This window comes from Nerophis ophidion, linkage group LG10 (genome assembly GCF_033978795.1).
Source record: "Nerophis ophidion isolate RoL-2023_Sa linkage group LG10, RoL_Noph_v1.0, whole genome shotgun sequence".
Classification (NCBI taxonomy): Eukaryota; Metazoa; Chordata; class Actinopteri; order Syngnathiformes; family Syngnathidae; genus Nerophis; species Nerophis ophidion.
The window spans coordinates 26995476-27020296 of record NC_084620.1 but is presented as its reverse complement, the minus strand read 5'-3'; the positions used below and the strand labels follow the sequence as shown (position 1 = coordinate 27020296).

Below are 24821 nucleotides of genomic sequence, written 5' to 3'. Positions count from 1 at the left end.
GGAATATTATAGCAACATGGATGCAATTGGTTGGGGGTGTTGACACTAGTGAAGGAGCTTATTATCCAAACTCAGAGGAAGTACCACACACACGTTCCCACTCTAATGATGTTCCCAGAGACTTCTGTTTGCACACGCTAGAAGGAGCAGTTGAAGTTGATTTAAATAGATTTTAATGAAGTTGCACACCAAGGTAGCCTCTGCTCATAATCTGTAGATGCAGGAGCTGCAGAGAGCGTTCTAACGAGGGCAAAGAGCAGGAAACGTAATGTTTGCTTTTTTTCCCCCCTCCCATCACTGCCAGAGGCTATTATGATGAAAATGACGTGAACAATTGTTTTAGATTTATTTATTTTTACGTCAATCAAATTCTGTGGAAATTAGCATCATTAGTATTCTGCATGCTGTGTTAATCTGCATTAATTCCATGCAGTTGTGATATCTGGGATTCATATGACCTCAAACAATTCACACTGAGTCGCCTTCATTTGGGCTTGCATATTAATTGTTAAGGCATTGTTAAGGCACTATAACAAGATCCTCTGTACATGGCTAATAAATAAATACACAGTAATTTACTCTGATAGGACAAACACCTAAATCCAACACCAACACACTATGTTCCAAGGGACTACTTAACAAGAAGACCAATATAATGCCAATATTAATAGTTATAACAAATGTTCTATTTATTTTAACAGCAAAATGTTGTATGAAAATAAACCATTCATAGTGATCACTGTCACAGAAACATGGATTGATGAAAAAAAGGAATTGATCATGATCTGAAAAGATATGAACTACTGTAAATTACATCAACAAAACCAAGAAAAAACGGAGGAGTAGCTGTGTATGTGATGAAGCACCTGAACTATAAAGTGGTAAAAAAACATGTAATTTGCTATTAATAAAATCTTAGAATGCATAACCGCCACATGACACCACAGCTCATTGAAACAGCAAAGAACAAACTCCAAAAATAATTGCGTTCCACAACACGTTAAATGCCTTAGTCCGCGCATGACGTTCTACTGGCAGCAAAATCACCAACATCTTGAAACAAATAATGGGCTCCATCAATTTTGCCAAAGTCTCAACTGTGGTCGAAATATCGGCAAACCAGAATCTAAGTCGCCCAACCCATCTAGGAGTGCGTTGAAAGCACACATCAATCGCATCCTCGCCCACATGGAATAGGAGTTTCCAATGCAACCTGATTTGAATGCTTTCTTCCGCAAAGTCAGGTCGAGATTGTTGAAGAATATTACTGCTAACTTGAAAAGGTCTGCGCTGCTAATTGTGGTCTTCAACGGCCCAAAGATTGGGGTTCTCATGTGGGCTACTTCGAAGGAACTACGCCCACTGCTCTCGTCAATGGCCTACGCCCTTCACTTAAGGCGGTGGTCGAGTAGTCGATTTTGGGCGGTTGGAATCAAGCCCGTCTAGACAATTGTCACAAGTACGCTATGCCTTGCTGAGAAGAAAAAAAAGGAAAACAAGAGCAAGAGTATCAAGAAAGACAGCAACCTTACTCTGGCTGCGTTTGAACAATGGACCACAGCGCTCATCTTGATGTGACACAAAGTGTGCCCACGAAATACTGACCACCGCCCTTTGCTCCACTAACAGCAATGGCAACGCCGCAATGAAACGAGTTTGGCGAAGCCACGGGCGAGGCAATTTCTACCGACACGATCCAGACCGGCGCAACAACAAAGACTCTTACCAACCACATGATGACCACAACGGGCGAGGAGGACCTGGAGTCTCGAGCTAAAACACGTATGATGCTGATATGCACCTACACAAAACACCCACGCACACTATTATTATCACTGATTCGTACAACCTGTTGTATAGTAATGCCCCCCTAATGTTCGCTACTGTTACAGCGGCCCAACTGTTGGTTTGATTTAATAATTGAGATCCTGTTGTAATCACACCAAAATCTGACTACAGACCAGCCAGAAGACAATATCCGCTTTGCCTTGATGCTGGACAGAGCATCAAATACTGCACATGTTCATTTTAGACCTTGCAATAGTCCTGACTTTGACCTTACCAAGAACTCCCCCACCTACATAGATGCCATAGGTGTTCCCTATAAGTATTAAATAGCTAATCAGATAGTAGCTGGCTTTGAAAACCATCTCATTCTAAGTGCCTTCTTTCTAGTGACCCCAAGCAAAAATGTGGACCGCATCAATAATGTCCACTGCAATGTCCAACGCTGAGCCAACCTTACTCGCGATGCTGTTGGCGGACTGTCCGATCAATTAGCGGCCGCCTCGCTTCCGACCGTACAGAGTAGGATGGCTCTCGACATTCTTTTGGCAGAGAAAGGGGGAGTGTGTGCCATGTTTGGTGATGTGTTCTGTACATTCGTCCCTAACAACACTGCGCCTGATGGCTCTGTCACCTGAGCATTGGAGGGCCTTAGGACACTCTCAGAGCAGCAACTACCTGAGGATTCCGAAGTGTCCAATCCGCTGGAAGATTGGTTTACTTCAACTTTCGGTAAATATAGACAACTTGCTTTTCCCTTCTCATTTCTATCACAAAATTTGCTGCCATCCTCACTGGTTGCAGATGTTGTATCATCCCTTGCATCTGAGCCCTTGTCAACAGACTTATAGTTCCAGCTTTATCCAAAGAAAGCGATAATGTCGGCCAAATGCCCTACATTAACGTTAACCCCGTAGGAACTCCAGAAATGAGGCCCGTTTATGAAAAGCCAGACTCCATGGCTGCGAACTCCTATGCCATGTCTGGCCTTACCCCAGAAACCTGTATAACAATGAGGATGACATGATGCACCCTGGTTACAATAATCTTGACCCCACCGCTGTTACTGCCTATGCAATGGCTGCCATTGCCCCCGTAGAACTGTACTACAATGATGTTGATATCCCTCCTGAAATGCCTTTTTAGGGTCGTGATAGGGGGATCATTTGATTTTACTTTTAAAAACTTGCATATTACATTTATTAATGTTTGATTTCACTTTTAAAGCTTGCATATTACATTGCTTGATTTACTTTAATGCCAACATTAGTTATCACGCTTCTTGACATTGATTGGATTTTTGCTCTGATATATTACATGATTTATTTTTGCTATATCACAGATTATTATGCTATTTACCATTTTTAAGATTGCTTCACTACATGTCAGGATTTGTGTTGGTTGTGACGTACTTTGTACGTCAACAGGGGGATTGTTGTGACTTAGACCATTTTTGATGTTATAATGTATCCCATTTTTGATTCACTCTGCTCTTAAAATAGCTCATACCTTTTGAACAGCTCATTAACTATTCACATTACCATGAATTGATTAACATGGACCCCGAATAAGTTTTTCAACTTATTCGGGTTTTACCATTTACTGGTCAATTGTACGGAATATGTACTGTACTGTGCAATCCACTAATAAAAGTTTCAATCAATCAATCAAAACATAAATATTAGCTTAGAATAAATAATAAATAAATGATAAATGGGTTGTACTTGTATAGCGCTTTTCTACCTTCAAGGTACTCAAAGCGCTTTGACACTACTTCCACATTTACCCATTCACACACACATTCACACACTGATGGAGGGAGCTGCCATGCAAGGCGCCAACCAGCACCCATCAGGAGCAAGGGTGAAGTGTCTTGCTCAGGACACAACGGACGTGATGACGTTGGTACTAGGTGGGATTTGAACCAGGGACCCTCGGGTTGCGCACGGCCACTCTCCCACTGCGCCACGCCGAATGCTTAATAATCATGCCTAAGATTAGAACCTTAGAACACCTTTTGTATGATAATGCCTTTTTGAACAATAACGCTTCAGTAGATCAGAGTGAAATGTATTGTGCATCATTGAAGCTCATGATTTGCTGGTTTTAGCAGGTGTCTAATAAGTCCTGTTCTATTTCAATCAAAAATTCTATCAAAGAGCAAATCAAAGTATGAAAAGAAAGAACACAGGAGCCCACGTGTATGGCCCCTCTCCAAAGGACTTCCTCTCGTAAGAGCTTAAAAAGTGAATGACTGAGTAATGGGACTCTTGCCTTCACGTAATCCAACAAGCTTGGTGATCGTGTTGCCAACAGTCCAGAGTGCCTCCAAGTATATTTCTATTGTTGATGCAAATAAATGTAACTGATTGAGCATTGAAATACTTGACTCAAACCTTCATTTTCCCTCTGATTAAATAACGAACTCGTGGCGAGGAATGTCTTATTGTGGCAGTCCGCTCCCTGTATGATCAGTGTCAGAGCTTGGTCCGCATTGCTGGCAGTAAGTCGGACACGTTTCCAGTGAAGGTTGGACTCCGCCAAGGCTGTCCTTTGTCACCGATTCTGTTCATAACTTTTATGGACAGAATTTCTAGGCGCAGTCAAGGCGTTGAGGGGTTCCGGTTTGGTGGCCACGGGATTAGGTCTCTGCTTTTTGCAGATGATGTAGTCCTGATGGCATCGAGAGGAGCCAGATGAGGTGGTTCGGGCATCTGGTCAGGATGCCACCCGAACGCCTCCCTAGGGATGTGTTTAGGGCACGTCCAGCTGGTAGGAGGCCACGGGGAAGACCCAGGACACGTTGGAAAGACTATGTCTCCCGGCTGGCCTGGGAACGCCTCGGGATCCCCCGGGAAGAGCTAGACGAAGTGGCTGGAGATAGGGAAGTCTGGGCTTCCCTGCTTAGGCTGCTGCCCCCGCGACCCGACCTCGGATAAGCGGAAGATGATGGATGGATGGATGGACTCGTGGCGAGGTGGGACAGAGTAGAGTTCTTTGAGAGTTCCCCGGCAACACACCTTAAAACATTCTCATGCATTTCAATCCATCCATCCATTCCCTACCGCTCGAGTTCAGGCCTGGGTATGGCTCCAGCTACCTGCAAGGCTTAAGCCAACCACAGCTCCACATGTCAAGAGGTACAGTAAATGCTCCACCATTCAATCAAATATTCAACTTGATAGTTTATGAAGATAAAAGCCTTTTGAAAATGAGATGTTAAAAAGGAAAAAAAAATAAGTATTGTACATTTCAAGATGAAATGACAAATGAATTTGCCTTTGTGCCAAGATGGGGTTGTGCTGTGTATGCTTTTCCTCAATGAAACGGTCAAATGTGAAGTTGCACTGTGACACATGTTGCAATAAAGGTATGAGGATTTGTGTTAGTATGACAGAGCTATAATGAGTACACTGAAAATGTTTATACTGTAAAATTGGTTCTCTTAAAATTGATTTAATTTAGTTGTATTTAGTTTTAAAAATATATGGTTTCATGAATATACATTTTAAAATATTTGGATTTCATGGCTCCAAGTCAAAGATTCCCAACCCCTCCTCTATGGTTAAGTGGAACAAAAAAAACAACAGGAATACATTTTTTCTACAAGGTTTACTAGCAGTAGATGAATCTACAGAAATAATGTATCCCTCTCAATAGTGTGTATGATGCCTAAACAAGCTATGTAACTGATTTCTTTATTTCCTCATGCAACACTGCCTACAAGTTTTTAATCAAGGGTTTTAATGGAACAAACTATTTCCTGGACTTGAAATTGTCCCAAAACAGTCCATGTAAAAATAATCAGAAGACAGAGAATGGAGAGGGAACAGGAATGTCAATGGGGATGGGAATCTTTTACATTTATACCGATACTAGTACTAGTACAGAAACGGTGCCGAACTGGTACTAAAAAATGTAAACATACACATTTTCCTCTTAGGAATTTTATGGCATTTGAGTTGAACTGCATTCCAAGTTTGATTCCTTTAAATAATTTCAATAATATGGACTACACAACACATCATTTTTCATAACAGTTACAGAAAAACCAAAATATTTACAGAACACAGCAAATTTGCAAAAAACATGCTTATACAAGCTATTTTAGTGACACCCTCAATTTGTCTGACAGGATTTTAACGTGCAGCACTTTTACTGTGAAGGTTTGAAGTACACTGTTGGTCTTCAGGGCTCTTCACAACTGCCGTGTTTTGAAGAGCAACAAGGTTGTGTTCAGATAAAAATACCTGTTAATTTCCTGCCTGCCGTCCTTTCTTCACATCGACTGTGCTCAACGTCATTATCATTGTCTTGCAATACCTTCAGTCACACTTGTGCTGCATTGTTGAAGTTCCGAATTTGGAGATTTGTTATTACAGTGGTATCGTTGAATGTGCTCAAAAAGTACTTCTACACACACTGAAATATTTTGACCAAGGTTTAGGAAAAAAACCCAACTACAATAAATACACATTTTTAGAAAACCCATTATTTTGCATGTTTAGTGTTTTCATGCTTTATGAGTGTTTTAGTCTTAGTATTTTATATGTTTTAATGGCTAAACATAATCATTTTAAATATTGGTTCGAACTGTAGCACTTGAGTGTTTATTCAAATAAAAAGTGTGTAACAAATAAACCTTATAATTAGTATTTAGTATTTCAGGCAATAGCTGAAGGCACCTCTGTCTCTTAATCCTGAGAATTGAACATCACTCTGTTCTAAGAGAGCACAGCCTTTAGGTTCAATGTGTACAATTGAATATTTTACTTGCTCGGACAGCAATGAAACGGCAGGCTATCTTTTTCTAATGGGTTTATTACATTCTTCGCAAGCTGGTAATGTTTGCTGTGGTCTGAAACAACATGGCACGCAATTACCAGAAATGCAGACAATATTACATAAAAATATAAATTAAATACACAGAGGACATAAGAAAAGGAAATTAAATGAGCTCAAATATACCTACAAACGAGTCATAATGATGCAATCTGTACAGACAGATAGCCTAAATAGCATGTTAGCATCGAATTGCTTGCAGTCACGCAGTGACCAAATATGACCAATTAGCACTCCAACAAGTCAATAACATCAACAAAACTCACTGTTGTGCATTTAAGCACAGCATAATAATTTTAGTAGACAAAATGAGACAAAGGAGTGGCATAAACCACGTCTTTCTGTGGCTGCGTCAGAGAAAGTTAAAGGACTGGCAAAATTAGTAGGACAAAATGGCACATACCAAATACCCTCATCAGTGAAGCATTTTTGATATAAACTGTGGAATTTCTAACAATTAGGAAGGTTTGTGTCATGTTTTTCCTCCCACAGAAAACATATTAAAACGAAATATATTTTTTTCAGGTTCATACTTTTTTAAAAAAGCTCCAGGGAGCCACTAGGTCAGTGCCAAAGATGTGGCTCTATAGGTTGCTGACCCCAGTGTTAGGACTAAGCATGCACGTAAGGCTTGAATATGTACCATACTTCCCAAAATACACTTGTTGGATGTTTATCATAAAAATGATAGAACCTCAAGCACAATCTGATGCTGATGCATCCATTAGCAAGCTTGTGATGGGTGCACTTTTTTGATTAGTTAACTGGGATTGTTGTCTCAAAGTGGTAAATCTAGAATACACACTACGTACTGCAAAGACAAACAGCCATTCACTCTCATATTCACACTGATGGGCAATTTAGTCTCCAATTAGCCAAACATACGTGTTTTTGGAATGTGGGAGGAAGCCAGGGCACCCGGAGAAAACCCACACACGCACGGGAGAGCAGACATGCACCACAATGAGATGCTTCAACAGAGATACAAAGCCAAATCTCCAGACTGTGATGCAGACGTGCGCACTGCTAGCCCACCATGCGACCCGTGGGAGAACATAATATTGGAAAATCTAATCTATCACTTTGCAGTGATAAATCTGTCCAACACACTATCTCTCAATGGACTGTTTTTAAATGGAGTACTTACTACTTGCCATTGCTTTTCAACCACTAATTCAATAAAGGGGTCCATAATGAAGATGTATGGGAGGCACAGAACCATTTATCCAATACATCACAAAGTGTAATTCATACTTCAGTCTTCATTGTAGCACCCTAAACATGTCTCACACTAGACTACTTTCTTTATATTTTACTTTTATTTGAACAAAACGTGACAGATGAATCGATCGGTGACCCCGGTCGCATGTCTCCAGTATACAGTATTGGGGTAGGTTTTACATTTTTTTTTAAAATCTAAATAAATTTTAAAAAAAAAGCAATAGGCATGTTAATCAAATAATAATTTGGTCAATTATGTGAAATGCATTGTTAATTATTCATGTGGAGCAAAATAAAGTACATTACTTTAGTGTGACCAGGAGAGACGCTGTTGATTTGATCCCATCGTAAATACACACACTCCTTGGACGGAATCAATACAACACTAGCGCAAAACATTAAGAAAACGTTTTTACATTTTTAAATAATTGGGGAAAAAACTAATTGAATAATAATTAACAATAAAAAAGTTAAAAGTACCAATGATTGTCACACACACTAAGTGTGATGAGATTATCCTCTGCATTTGACCCATCATCCTCAACCCCTGGGGGGTGAGGGGAGCAGTGAGCAGCAGTGGTGGACGCGCCCTGGAATCATATGCCCGGTAAACATGTGCACATTGCTAATGTTTTTTACAATATTTTTTTCTGTTAAAGTAATTTTGAGTAAAATTGCAGTGGTGGTTTGACTTAATTTCGTTGATGGTATACAACAGTGTTCTCCAACCTATTTTCTACTAAGAGCTATGTTTACAAAATAATGGCCAAGAGCTACAAAATTTTTGGGGAACATTTATTTTCATAGCAATTCAAATCAAAACAAAGGCAATAAGCTTGTTTTGCTGGAGCTTTGACAAAATGTTGGTATCCACAATTCACATTGGGTCTAACTTGCTGAGATCCAAATACTTGCACTAAACAGTGTGTGCAATCTATAAAATTGCGTGTACTATTAGTGGCCATATTGCGTGTGATCTACTAACACTGCGTGTGCAACTGAGAAGTGGAGAAGATCACTTTTTTTAAATGAGGATTTTGAATGTATTATACAGGGCATCACCACAGAGACACTCATTTTCTTCACATTCATGTTATAATTTTTTCTACTGTGGTGTTTTGCTTTGTTTTCAAACAAGCAAGAAGGAGACATGTACCACTTTTTGGGGATTTTAGAAGCAATCATGCAGTGCCTCTACATTGACGACATTTTTAATTTTTTTTGGCTGAATGTGCATGGGAGGGAGGCTGCACTATTGTGCTCAAGACACAAACAATGCATACTTTGAGAGTTGTTTATCATATGGGTCATACTGTATGTTAGTAATATATATTTTATGTGAAAATAAATCATAAAAAAATATAAAATGACACCAAAACAGATCATTTGAATTAATTTGAATCAGCCTCTTAAGCCATCCAGTAGCTATACAATTATAAAAGAATGTTGCTGAATAGACGATGTGTTTAATATTTGTTATTGTTGACCGTCCAAATATGCTGAAACGTACGCGTAGGACAGAATATTCTAAGTCAATCGTGTATCTTTGCAGCAAGCACTCCTCTCTAAGAGCCGTGTGTGGCACCGTCAGTTTGTTCATCCTTTTCAAAAGGTGCAAAATAAAACGCAAAATTATGCTCACAAAACGGTGAGGAGTGTTGATAAATCACATTGTGCATGCTGTATAATTACAGTTTCTCTTCCCAGCATTGTGGACATTTTGATGATCAGCATATATTTTGAATACTAATAAATACAGACGCAAAAATGGATTGCACGCCTTATTCTGATCACTTAACATGACACAATCCATTTTGCACATGTTTAGTAGAGCAGCTGTGAGTTTGCTATCAAGTGTGCATGTGTTTTAGTACAGTGGTTCTCAAATTAGGGTACGTGTACCCCTGGACGTATTTGAAAGTATGCCAAGGGGTACGTGAGATTTTTTTTTAAATATTCTAAAAATAGCAACAAATCAAAATTCCTTTATAAATATATTTATTGAATAATACTTCAACAAAATATGAATGAAAGTTCATAAACTGTGAACAAAAATACAACATTGCAATATTAAGTGTTGACGGATAGATTTTTTGTGGACATGTTCCATAAATATTGATGTTAAAGATTTCTTTTTTTGTGAAGAAATGTTTAGAATTAAGTTAATGAATCCAGATGGATCTCTATTACAATCTCCAAAGAGGGCACTTTAAGTTGATGATTACTTCTATGTGTAGAAATCTTTACTTATAATTGAATCACTTGTTTATTTTTCAACAAGTTTTTAGTTATTTTTATATCTTTTTTTCCAAATAGTTCAAGAAAGACCACTACAAATGAGCAATATTTTGCAGTGTTATACATTTTAATAAATCAGAAACTGATGACATAGTGCTGTATTTTACTTCTTTAACTCTTTTTTTCAACCAAAAATGCTTTGCTCTGATTAGTGGGTACTTGAATTAAAAAAATGTTCACAGGGGGTACATCACTGAAAAAAAGGTTGAGAACCACTGTTTTAGTATATGCACACCTTTAGTAAATCAGGCCCATTGTGTATGATTTTTTTTTGCATTCAATACGGTATTCCAGTTCACATTTATTTCTAGAGCAGGTTCCATTTAAAACATGATTTGGGTTACTTTGACAAAAATAAAAAAGTGTGTGTTTTATATGACTGGCAACATTCAAATTGTACTTGTTTTATCTTTACTCAAACCATGTGGTCATTGTTTTTATACTAATTAGTGGTAATTTGTCATTAAATAGAGGCATCCTGTCTGAAATAAACAGTTATAAAAAAAATACTGAGAATTTAAGCAAATATTTCCATACCCTTTGGTGAGGTACATCAAATCACAGCGACTGGTTGGAGACCCTGGACTACAGGGATTTATTTTAAATTAATTAAACAAATTAATTATCCACAGCAATTAGTATTTTTAATTAGATGGCAGTGTTCTAGAGTTCTATTTTGAAACCAGAACCCACAACAAATAATGTTTGTTAAATCCGGTACATTTGTGCAGTGTATGTCAATAACAGTATGCATTGCATGTGTGCAACTCTTATATAAAATTGTACAAATAGTATAGTACTTTTTTCAAACCTTGCACATTCACACAATTGCACATATAAAGTTATCAATAAAACATTTTAAAATGTTCCTCTCTTTTTACTATTCTTATTTTTAGTGTATTGTATTCTAATTTGGACCCTAATGTCGAACAATGTGGTTGCTGTACCAAAATATTAATAAAGTCTATTGATCCAGTATTGTATTGAACAGAATTAGGATCTCTTCTTGGAAGTACCTCAACTTCTCATGTGACAGTCTCAATTTCACGTATCTGTTATAACAACCTTTTATCAATCCTGGCTTTATCTCTTGAAATTATAATACGAACACTAATGTACCCAAGAGGGAGAAATAGAAATAGAACATATATGACCTAATTATTGACTTCTTTTAATGGTAAAGATAAGAAATATGTTTTATTAAACCGAGAGTTTATCATGAGTGCATTCTTACACAAGGGACCAACTGCTTATCCCCATCACTTTACACAGTCTCCTACTGCCCTGAAAGCGCTGATATTCGTAAATTATGAAAGAGGATACTTACTGGTTTACTGAGTGAATGGCTTTAATTGAACTGAAGATACTTTTTCTAATGTCCTGCTTCAGGGTTCCTTTGGCCTTCAAGATCTCCACAAAATACTGTAAGAAACAAGTTACACCAATATTGCGCAGCGTTAGAAACTTTTAATGAATTGCAGTTTCACTTTATTTATAAAAGTGGTACACTTATAATACCCACACATGGCTTTTAACCGCTCAAGATCTTCCCACTAAAGATTGAGGTTGTTGTGAAAAACACATACAGAAAAATGTTGCCCCAATGAAGTGACAGCTGCGTTGGTCTCAAGTCATTTGCGGAGGAAATGGGATTAGCAAATTGAATGAGCACAAGGCTTGAAATGACTCCTAATTGGAGGGCAGAAGGAGAGTAATTGAGTAGAAATTAGGCTACACTGGTGGGTCGTAAAGTCTGTTGTCCCTGCAAAAAGTACAATGACTGCTACCTTTAGTTTGTTACTACAGTACAGTGTTTCCCCTAGGTTTACAGCATGTAGGCCAACTAAAATGTGATCGCTCCGCTACAGTCACATTTTCATTTAAGAAACTGTCATAATTCAAAGCAATACAAAGATTTCAGAATAATCCACAAAATCAAATTTAGGCCTGACCATATGGAGCTGTGGTGTCCAAAGTGTGGCCATTTGTGGCTCGCAGCGTATATATGTTTGTTTTTATATATATATATATATTTTAACAAAATACAATATCAAAATGTAACAAAATACAATATCAAAATGGCAAAATGTTACTTTTCAGTATGCAGCCCTTGGTGTAAAAGTATTGCCACCCCTGACATAGCGACAGAAACGGCATGTAAATAAGATAGAGCTATTTATAACATGTTGCATATGAAAATAACCTTAAATTATTTTTTTGTAATCTGTTGCTGTATAAAAAATAAAAGCTGGTAGGAAAAGTAACTTGACCTTCGTTATCTGCCTGCCGAATATAATGGTAGGGGGAACTCTGCAACATGCATTATGCATTAACACCAGTACTTCTCCCTTCACTATTACAGTATACTTATTTAGAGAACCGTTTATTTTTTTTAGCCATTATTTTTTTGCCAGTAACAGATTTCAGAAAAAAATAGCCCAGTTATATACAGTAAAACACAAGTGTCTAGAGCAGTGGACAGAGACCTTTGAGGGGTAAAAGTTTCAATGCAAAGACCTGCCATATCTTAAATATTTGGCAAAAAAAAAGTAATTAAAGAGTATCTACATGACTCTACTCTTGCGTGTTTTGGAATTTTTTGTAAAAATAGTCCCTTCTAAGTTTGGAACTGAACTCAGGAACCGGTCTGGTGTCGTTCACCGGGCCGCCAGTTAAATAGCCCTGTAGTATGACTTAGTTTTATTGGGGAAAAAAACTATTTGCTGATTACTACATACACTGACACTGCCAAAGAGGTCATATCATTCGAAATGTTATGTTTATGAGTTGTTGTTGTTTTTAATTTAAGTAAAAAAAAATGGTCAAAGTATTAATTTGGGAAGTTTTGCTTTTTGTGTCTGTCATTATTGTAATGTAAATCTTGCCAAACTCAGTAAAGCACCAAATGTTGGTAAAATTCCAAATGTGTGTTTCTGTATGTGTAGACTCATGCAGGTAAAACTCATGTTCATGCTCCTGGCACCACTTACAGTGGTCACGAGCTCCAGCTGTTGGCAGTAACGCTGTTCAGTTTGCACCAGCTCTCTGGCTACTACGCTCCGTTTTCTCTCCCAGCGGTCCCTCTGGTGCTGGATGCTGTTGCCTGTGAGGGCATCAGGTGGACATGGACAGAAACTCATGGTCACAGCAACAAGGGTTATCCTGCAAAACACATTAAGAAAAAAAGTCGTAGTCCTTTTTTTAGCTATTTAAGTTTCGTACAATCTGCTGTATATGCATGCATCCCATTTTTTAAGGATTACTTTCAATATCTGGCGGTACTGCATGCTGCAAGTGTTATGATGTCCCAGGGCAGGGGTTTCAAACAGCTCAGGCATGTGAACAGGTTTAACCGGCCCGCGAGACGAGTTTGCTATGCAGAAAAATGAGCTAAATTGTTTTAATAAAAGAAACTGCTCTTCTAAATGTGTCCACTAGATGTCACAATAGCAATTATTTCTATCCTCTGCTGAGCAAGATCATGCATGTGTGGAACTATGTGTGTTAATATAGGAGAATTGCTTGTACTCCATCCATCCATCCATCCATCCATTTTCTACCGCTTATTCCCTTTTGGGGTAGCGGGGGGCGCTGGCGCCTATCTCAGCTACAATCGGGTGGAAGGCGGTGTACACCCTGGACAAGTCGCCACCTCATCGCAGGGCCAAAACAGATAGACAGACAACATTCACACTCACATTCACACACTAGGACCAATTTTTAGTGTTGCCAATCAACCTATCCCCAGGTGCATGTCTTTGGAGGTGGGAGGAAGCCGGAGTACCTGGAGAGAACCCACGCATTCACGAGGAGAACATGCAAACTCCACACAGAAAGATCCCGAGCCTGGATTTGAACCCAGGACTGCAGGAACTTCGTATTGTGAGGCAGACGCACTGTATTACATGACATGATTTATTCCCAGAAGTGAAAATAAAAATGGTAGTCAACCAAGCCAAGAAGGGTGTTGTGCAGCGAGCTGCGTGCGACCTATCTGAGTAGGCAGGAGGCCTAGATCATCCTGCAAAAAGCAGATATGAGCAAAAAATATAACTCTGCAATGGAATTGATCCCTATACTTTATCAAAAGAAGATTTGTCGAGTGATAAAGGATTATCCATCGGTAGCATTCCCAGACATGTCGAACTATCTGGTGCTCCAATGTCATTCTACACGGCAAAAGTGATGAAAAGGCAGAAAAGCATGGAGGCCTACAACTTCTTTGTGCGTGGCTGGGTCAAGGAAATCGGTATCAAGACTATCCCGGATAAGTTAGGTTGCATTCTATGATTTATCTTCGCGTCTATCGCCATGTTTGTTGGTGCTGTTACACAAGCTATTCACGAGTACGCATGTTTTTCTCGTCTTTATCAAAATATATCTATAGATGTAGGGCTGGGCGATATATCGATATAAACGATATATATCGCAGGTTTGTCTCTGTGCGATATAGAAAATGACTATATCGTAATATTCAGTTATATGTTCTCCCACAGTTGCTTTTAGCTGCGTGCATTACATTACTGGCGTTTCTCACTCCTTGTGTCTCCTTCTCAAAGAGACATAAAACAAGCCCGCCTTGTACGTCACATAATGTCGTGCATGTAGCGTCACACGCTCTTGCCGAGAGATAACGTTAGCATGGCTAACGTTAGCTGAGGCAGGTCGAGTTGCTTTTAGCTGCGTGCATTACACAACAGGCGTTTCTCACTCATTCTCGTCTCCTTCTCACGGAGACGGAAAACAAGCCCGCCTTCTTACATAAGTCACATACTCTCGCGAGTGTGGCGTCATACGCTCTCGCCGACCAGAGAGGTAGCAGCATGGCTAACGTTAGCTGAGGCAGGTCGAGCGGAGCGTAGCTTGTGACATTACAAGAGAGAGATGGTGTGAAACTGATCACGAATGGAGGAAGAACAATAAATGCCCAAAATAAAGAGCAGGGGGTCCATCATCTGGCAAAGTATGCAGCAGAAGTGTTACTACAAAAGTTGGCAGCACTACTAATTTGTTCTTTCATTTTAAAAGTAATGCGCCAGAGAATGAAGAGTATTTAATAAATACACTTTTGGTTAGTTGTGATTTCCCTCTCTGCATGAAAGTTTAAAAGTAGCATATATTAATGCAGTATGAAGAAGAATGTTTTAATGTTGAGATATATAATCATCATACTGCTGCGATTATATGCATCAAGTGGGAGGAGACCCTGCCCCAAGTGGAGGAGTTCAAGTACCTAAGAGTCTTGTTCACGAGTGGGGGAAGAGTGGATGGGAGATCGACAGGCGGATCAGTGCGGCGTCTTCAGTAATGCGGACGTTGTATCGATCCGTTGTGGTGAAGAAGGAGCTGAGCCGGAAGGCAAAGCTCTCAATTTACCGGTCGATCTACGTTCCCATCCTCACCTATGGTCATGAGCTTTGGGTCATGACCGAAAGGATAAGATCACGGGTACAAGCGGCCGAAATGAGTTTCCTCCGCCGGGTGGCGGGGCTCTCCCTTAGAGATAGGGTGAGAAGCTCTGCCATCCGGGAGGAGCTCAAAGTAAAGCCGCTGCTCCTTCACATCGAGAGGAGCCAGATGAAGTGGTTCGGGCATCTGGTCAGGATGCCACCCGAACGCCTCCCTAGGGATGTGTTTAGGGCACGTCCAGCTGGTGGAGGCCACGGGGAAGACCCAGGACACGTTGGGAAGACTATGTCTCCCGGCTGGCCTGGGAACGCCTCGGGATCCCCCGGGAAGAGCTAGACGAAGTGGCTGGAGATAGGGAAGTCTGGGCTTCCCTGCTTAGGCTGCTGCCCCCGCGACCCGACCTCGGATAAGCGGAAGATGATGGATGGATGGAAGTGTTCATTCAAGGCCAAGGCAAAATATCGTAATATATATCGTATATTGCAATATGGCATAAAAATGTTGCAATATTAATAAAAGCCAATATCGCCCAGCCCTATATGCATGTCAACATTGTGTATGAGCTTAAAGCTTTATTTCTGCCTTTGGTAACAGCTTAACTTTCTTAGGTTTCACTCAAATTTACTTTCTTTTATTTAGACTTGCCGAGTTGGCGCTTTTCAAAACACTTTCAAAGAAATAGAAATTATACCAATATAATAATTCAATGGGAAATAATAAATGTTGAAAGTATATCAGACAAACATTTAACAAAGTGATCATTGCAAAATTGTGCATTCTTTGACTCTCGGGCTGCAGTGCGTGCTACTTTTTTCGTCGTCGTAGCTACACTTAGGTTATTACGTACAAGTGTAATTGAAAAACCTTGTTTTCTTTTTAAATACTGGATGAATGCTTGCAAATATCATTTCATGTACTAAATTACTCATCTGCACAGGACTAGATCTATATATAATTACAACACATATTGTCACAAATAGCTCAATACTGCATATTAGACATGGTTTACTCAATACTAATTTTCAAAACTATCAATACCATTGTTATCTCTACGACAGTTGACCAATAGTTATTATTTCAAATAATGCAAAGCGGAGCTCCTGATTGGCTTTTCTTCAAATTGATGGACAATTATTGTGTAATTATCTCTAGCCTTACAGGCTCACTTGAGCATGAATTGTTTGTCCTGCCTACCAAAGTAGAGTAGTTTATCCATCCATCCATCCATTTCCTACCGCATGTCCCTTTTGGGGTCGCTGGTGCCTATCTCAGCTACAATCGGGCTGTAGGTGGCGTACACCCTGGACAAGTCGCCACTTCATCACAGGGCCAACACAGATAGACAACATTCACACACTAGGGCCAATTTAGTGTTGCTAATCAACCTATCTCCAGGTGCATGTCTTTGGAAGTAAGAGTAAGCCAGAGTACCCGGAGGGAACCCATGCAGTCACGGGGAGAACACGCAAACTCCACACAAAAAGATCCCGAGCCCGGAATTGAACCCAGGACTACTCGGGACCTTCTTATTGTGAGACAGACGCACTAACCCCTGTATCACCGTGCTGTCCTAGAGTAGTATAGTACATTTAAAATGAGTAGGAAACAATCCACTTATTAATCCAAGGGTTTAGAATACAACACCAAAATAGGTAATTGGCATGGGTGGGCGGTGTATGTTTTGGTCATTTCATGTTTGTTTCATGAATGGAAGTTGAAAAAGCGAAAATCGAAATACAAAACATTTTTCTTTTTTAGTATAAAAGAGCAATAACATCCTAAAAAAACAGTTTCCTTTTCATTTTATATTTCATATAACAAACATTTCAATCCCTGATAGACAGAAACTGAAAAACAGACTAAAACGGAATTGTTTTCATATTTTGATACCAGAAGTTTTTATTTTCAAAGTAAAGGCGGGGATACTAGAGTCCCTGGGTACCTGGCTAAAATGTTTTTGGAGCCCCTAACAGAAATAATTTTTATCGAGGACTGATATGTACATAAATCTCGACACACATATCACAAGAAAGTGGGGGCAAAAAAAAAGGATTTGAGAACACATTATACGACACTACAATGGAGTATTTTTTTGGGCGTTTGGTTTTGGCGTCGGAATATAAAAAAAACATCTGTTTTGGTTTTTCAATTTCTGTTGATTTGTGCATAGAGATTTCTGTAGAAGTCAGTCCTTGTTGTGCCATGTCTAAAAGCATTTCTGTGTAGGGTTTATAATACTTTTTAGCCAAACTCCCAGGCACACGGGTATCATAGTAATTATACTCGCTTTTATTTTTGAATAAAACTCCAGGTGTCTGCAAATTAAAAAAATAAAACACCTGTTTTGTTTCTTTTTACCGGTAATTTAAATGTTTATTGCATGATGTCTATCAGTGTTGGCCCGGTGATGAGATGGCGACTTGTCCAGGGTGCATCCCGCCTTCCGCCCGAATGCAGCTGAGATAGACTCCAGAGCCCCCCGCGACCCCAAAAGGGACAAGCGGTAGGAACATGGATGGATGGATGGATGAAGTATAAATGAAAAGCAAAACGCTTTTTTATATGTAGTTTTTGCTATTCGGCACTAAAAAAGACCAGTACTTCTTTGTTGTTTTAATTTTCTTTTTTTGATAAAAAAAAAAAATTAAAAATCATATAAAGTACTATCGTTTTCTTTTTCAAATTTACTCCCGCGACTCCGAAAGTGACAAGCGGTAGAAAATGGATGGATGGATGGATGGAAATTCCATTGATGAATAGAAAATCCAATGACCAAAACATACACGGACTGTGGACTTTCATTGAACCGGTAACTACTGTAGTTTCCTTTTTTTTTTTCTTGCACATGTAAGATGTACAGCAGTGGTTCTCAAATGGGGGTACATGTACACCTGGGGGTACTTGAAGGTATGCCAATGAGTATGTGAGATTTTTTTTTTATATTCTAAAAATAGCAACAATTCAAAAATCCTTTATAAATATATTTATTGAATAATACGTCAAGAAAAGATGAATGTAAGTTCATAAACTGTGAAAAGAAATGCAACAATGCAATATTCAGTGTTGACAGCTAGATTGTTTTGTGGACATGTTCCATAAATATTGAAGAAATATTTAGAAATAAGTTCATCAATCCAGATGGATCTCTATTACAATCCCCAAAGAGGGCACTTTAAGTTGATGATTACTTCTATGTGTAGAAATCTTTATTTATAATTGAATCATTTGTTTATGTTTCAACAAGTTTTTAGTTATTTGTATATCTTTTTTTCCAAATTTTTCAAGAAAGACCACTACAAATGAGTAATGTTTTGCACTGTTATACAATTTAATAAATCAAAAACTGATGACATAGTGCTGTATTTTACTTATGTATCTCTTTTTTTCAACCAAAAATGCTTTGCTCTGATTAGGGGGTACTTGAATTAAAAACAATTTCACAGGGGGTACATCACTGAAAAAAGGTTGAAACCACTGATGTACAGAATAAGTGTCAGGCAGAAGACATTCATTCATCTATCTATTTTCTACCACTTATTCCATTTTGGGATCGCTGGTGCCTATCTCAGCTACAAACGGGCGGAAGGCGCGGTACACCCTGGACAAGTCGCCACCTCATCGCAGGGCCAACACAGATAGACAGACAACATTCACACTCACATTCATACACTAGGGCCAATTTAGTTTTGCCAATCAACCTATTACCAGGTGCATGTCTTTGGAAGTGGGAGGAAGCCGGAGTACCCGGAGGGAACCCACGCAGTCACGGGGAGAACATGCAAACTCCACACAGAAAGATCCCGGGGTCGGGATTGAACCTAGGAATACTCAGGACCTTTGTATTGTAAGGCAGACGCACTAACCATTATACCACCGTGCTGCCTGGCAGAAGACATGATTGATTGACTGATTGATTGATTCATTGAAACTTTTATTAGTAGATTGCAGAGTACAGTATATATTCCGTACAATTGACCACTAAATGGTAACACCCGAATAAGTTTTTCAACTTGTTTAAGTCGGGGTCCACGTTAATCAATTCATGGTTCAAATAAATACTATCAGCATAATACAGTCATCACACAAATCATCAGAGTATATACATTGAATTATTGACATTATTTACAATCCAGGGGGCGGGGGAATTAGGTTTGGTTGCTTTCAGCACTTCAGTCATCAACAATTATATCATCTGAGAAATGAACATTGTAACAGTGTAGGTCTGACTTGGTAGGATATGTACAGCAAGCGGTGAACATAGTGAGCTCAGAAGGCATAAGAACAAGTATATACATTTGATTATTTACAATCCGGGGAGGTGGGATGTGGTTGGGGGAGGGTGTTAGTCTAGGGTTGAAGCTGCCTGGAGGTGTTCTTTTAGTGCAGTTTTGAAGGAGGGTAAAGATGCACTTTCTTTTACACCTGTTGGGAGTGCATTCCATATTGATGTGGCATAGAAGGAGAATGAGTTAAGACCTTTGTTAGATCGGAATATGGGTTTAATGTGGTTTGTTGACGGGCTATGCCCCTTACCTGTTATCTGTATATATTTATTTACGATTGTTGTCAACTTGATATCAGCATACTGTGTTTCACAAGTAGTGTACAACAGTATTACATAATTGGTGTGCTGCTAACTTTGACGTCATCGTGTCCTAGCCATGACAGTTGCATTTCCTCTTTTCCAAATATTCCTCTCGCGACTTAGCCCGAATGCAGCTGAGTTAGGCTCCAGCAACCCCCCGCGGCCACGGAAGGGACAAGCGGTAGTAAAAATGGATGGATGGACTTAGCAAAGGAAAGCTGATACATCTGTACTCATGTTATAAAGTTCTAGTGGACTGGTGTTTAAATGTAATGATTGTAACTGCAAGATTATAGATGTGATTAAGAATAATTTCGCCACATCTAGTATGTGTGAGACAATGATTGGTACTTTAACTTTAAATGACACAAGCTAGCAACACACTGTTTACATCAGGGGTCTCAAACTAAATTTACCTGGGGGCCACTGGATGCAGAGTCTGGGTGAGGATGGGCCGCAAGAAAATATTTCTTAAATAAAAATTGGTATACTCCTCAGCATGTCTATTTGTATAATGACATTTCAAATTGTATACCTTGCTTGCAACATTCTCTGTGCAAATAAGACACGTCGGGGTGCCCCTGTGCTCAACAAAGAAATATTTCATCGCCCACTGTTCCTGGAATGGTCTTTGCTAATCACTAACCTTTCTCTTCACTGCAGGCTTGGAAAAAGACATGTTTGGGTTTATGGAATATGTTAGTATTTAGCCGACGCACGGAGAATAATGTTATTTGCGCAATGTGTGTCGTTCCGCTTTTACTCCCTAGAGCAACCCGGCAGTCGGCAGATGCAAAAAGTGACGGCTCCTAGAGGGTTATCCGGCGTCATGTAGAAATATATTGTGTGAGGCAATGCAAATTAAACAATAAAAAAAACAAATAACGGTTTTAATAGGTCCAGGTTATCGGGGACTGTTATTACTGACGGACAGGTGTCGCGGTGTGACTGCAGCAAGGCACATAAGAAAACCCTCGTCTCCATGACAACGTCTCTGTCACTTTCACTCATTTGCCGCTTTTCCACTAATGCAGGGGTAGGCAACCCAGATTATTGAAAGAGCCATTTTGGACCCACATAACACAACGCTGTCAAGCGTCATTCATATAAAATGTGCGGGCCGCACTAACATTAAACTTTCATATTAAGGTGGCGGCCGCAAAATAAAGTCTTGAAGGCCACAATTGGCCCGCGGGCCGTGTGTCTGAGACCCCTGGTTTACATGTTTAACAGACTTTCCGAGTATTCAGCATCGATTGATTGATTGACTGAAACTTTTATTAGTAGATGACCAAAACATATATACGGACAGTGGGCTTTCATTGAACCGGTAACTACTGTAGTTTTTTTTTTTTCTTCTTGCACATGTATGATGTACAGAATGAGTGCAAGGCAGAAGACATGATTGATTGATTGATTGATTGAAGTTTGTATTAGTAGATTGCACAGTACAGTACATATTCCGTACAATTGACCACTAAATGGTAACACCCGAATTGTTTTTACAACTTGTTTAAGTCGGGGTTCACGTTAATCAATTCTTGGTAAACGATTCATGAGAGAACAGAAAAACGTGTCTCTCTCCACCATGGCACGCTTTACTTTACTTGTAAAATGGTTCTTTCACACGGTAAATGCTATTAAATCAACTTGTTGTGAGAATTTGGAAGTATTAGAAAGTTTACCTTGCGTTAACGTCTCCAGATTCAATCCAGGCGCTCTTTTTCAGTTCGGCTTCCTTTTTCCGGTTTCGACAGCTTCGGCAGTTCTAATTGGCTGCTTCAACTTCCTTTTTTTTTCATTATTTATTTTCAAAATAAACTTCCTTTCTGTTACGTAAAATAACATGGCGGTTTTTTTATATTTAAAATGTTCAAATGCGTTGTAAGTATTTTGGTTTATTTATTGGAGCAATTCAATTGAAATATATGACTTGGACTTAGACTTCCTTTTATTGTCATTCAAATTTTAACTTTACAGTACAGATAAGAACAAAATTTCGTTGCATTGGCTAGTTGTAATGCAGGATAAAAAAGCAGTAAGGTGCATATATAAATAAATACATTACTGTACATATACATACATTGCACTTTTGCATATGCATCCGTGTTTATGGATGTATGTTATATTGTCTTTGTATTCAAGCGAGTTAATCCGTTTTGGGGGAATTGTTGTGATTATTATGATGCGTTCAAGAGTCTAAAGCCTGAGGGAAGAAGTTGTTACAGAACCCGGAGGTTCTGCTACGGCAGTAATTCTCAAATGGGGATACGCGTCCCAGGGGCGTCAGTAGGCCTATGTTGTAGGGGGGCTCAAGCCCCCCTAAAATATTCTAAGACCCCCTAAATAATTTGGCGTTATATTTTATTTTACTTTTATTTATTATCTTTTTTATACAAACACATGCCGAAATATTCAGTTTAAAGTGGCCCGAATAAGAGTTTTAGATAAATAGTCATATAACCTGTCATTATTCACTCAGTTTCCCCTCACTTCATAGCGTAAGGAGCGCTACTGCCTACTGGCGCTGACGAGACGCGCGGCCGCCATCTTGGAGTGGTGATCCACTCCACTGTGCAATTCTTTTGGCAGGAGCAATGAACTGTCAGCGCATTTTATCTCTCTAAATACCACTGATTTTCACGTGCATTTTTGTCATATGTGTAACAATGATAAAGGACACATGTTTTGGCGTGTTCAAAGTTTGCTTAACAGTAATAGAATATTCTTATATGCTATAAATTACCAGACGTCCAAGATCAAAACTGGGAATAATAATCTTAGAGAAGGGGGAGAAAACGGTCAGCTATTTTTAAATTGAAGAAACAATATGATTAGGTTATATATACATGTGCATATACGTAAATAATGTATGAATATATTAGATATCTACATATCTTACGGACCAATAGACTGTATCTCTGTTGCTGCAACATCAGAGAGTTTATTCTGTCTTGACACTTTGTATTGATATGTACTATTACATTCTTCCCGTAAACGTTCATGTTTACAGTGATTGTTTTATATTTATTTTTCATGTATTTTGCTTTGGATAAAAGTGTCTGCCAAATACTTAAACATATATAGTGAATTTGAATTTGTATTTATATAGCGCTTTTCTCTAGTGACTCAAAGCGCTTTACATAGTGAAACCCAATATCTAAGTTACATTTAAACCAGTGTGGGTGGCACTGGGAGCAGGTGGGCAAAGTGTCTTGCCCAAGGACACAACGGCAGTGACTAGGATGGCGAAAGCGGGTATCGAACCTGCAACCCTCAAGTTGCTGGCACGGTCGCTCTACCAACCGAGCTATGTCGCCCCTGAAACACCTGAACGACTTTACAATCTGCTAAAACCACCAATCTGTTTCACTGGAATCAGAATAAAACCAAAGTCTGTCCTACCCAACAAAGTTAGTATTTGAATATTGTTACTTGAAGACTTATTCCTGGTTACAGTTATACTGTTAAGAGATATTGTCTTATGTTTTGCCTAAAATGAGAATGCATCATAATCAGGGGCGGCTGGTGAATTTTGTTTTAGGTGGGGCTGAAAGTTTATAAACCAAATACCTGTAGGGGCGTCATTCTCCCCCAGAAGATTTCTTTGTGATTTTCACATACATATTTTGAAGATCTTTGCTCATTCTCAATTTTGTGGTCAAGCTGCACAAAACCTTGTGTCTGCAATTATAAATAATTTAGTTTTGTGTTTCTGGTAGAATCTATATAAAGTAATATACATTAGCCTATTGTTAAAATAATGAAAAAAACATCATTAAAAATATATTTGTTTTATTGCATTGATTTGTTACATTAATAGCTTTTGTATTATTACAGGATGGCTTGTTAAACATTTCATAGGATTATCAAAGGGAGGAAAATCTAAGACATTTAATATAAAATGTATCCATCCATCCATTTTCTACTGCTTATTCCCTTTGGGGTTGTGGGGGGCACTGGTGCCTATCTCAGCTACAATCGGTCAGAAGGCGGGGTACAACCTGGAAGTCGCCACCTCATCGCAGGGCCAACACTGATAGACAGACAACATTCACACACTAGGGCCAATTTAGTGTTGCCAATCAACCTATCCCCAGGTGCATGTCTTTGGAAGTGGGAGGAAGCCGGGGTACCCAGAGGGAACCCACGCAGTCACGGGGAGGACATGCAGACTCCACACAGAAAGATACCGAGCCCAGGATTGAACCCTGACAACTCAGGACCTTCGTATTGTGAGGCAGACGCACTAAACGCTCTGCCACCGTGAAGCCCATATAAAATGTAAAATGAATAAATACATAAAGAGAAAAATAATTTCTTTTTTTAAAACGTGCATTTTTTTTGCCGTCCCTGGGACAACGGGACATCATTAATGTCAATCCCTGGAAGTTACAGTTTATTGTTTGCATTATTTGTTTCAGCATTGCATTTTGAAGATGGTCCCTAAGCTCTTTGACAGCTTTGGCTCTTTTTCAGATCAGCAGACGGACTCTACGTCTTTCTTACAGTATACATAAACGTTTCTCACTTCTATTCAGACGTCCATATATGTATATATGTAATTTCCTTAACCAACTGAAATAATAAAAATAACAAAGAATAATTTCTAAATCTTTGTTAGCTGTTTGTGAAATTTTGTACTCGTGCGCTACGTTCGCTCACATCCTGTTCATCTCCT

General features: G+C 39.1%; 1 protein-coding gene across 2 annotated transcripts in view; it reads right to left on the bottom strand.

Moving 5' to 3' along the window:
- The window catches only part of arhgef39 (Rho guanine nucleotide exchange factor (GEF) 39), a 94228-nt gene extending 72270 nt beyond the window's left edge, over positions 1-21958 (bottom strand). For both annotated transcript variants that reach the window (XM_061913228.1, XM_061913229.1), the window contains exons 1-3: positions 21826-21958; positions 13137-13308; positions 11474-11568 (exon numbers count right to left, since the gene is read on the bottom strand). In XM_061913228.1, the coding sequence (XP_061769212.1) occupies positions 11474-11568; positions 13137-13286 (245 nt within the window). In that variant the 5' untranslated portion in view covers positions 13287-13308; positions 21826-21958. The remainder of the gene's footprint in view (positions 1-11473; positions 11569-13136; positions 13309-21825) is intronic.
- Between the last annotated feature and the right edge of the window lie 2863 nt (positions 21959-24821).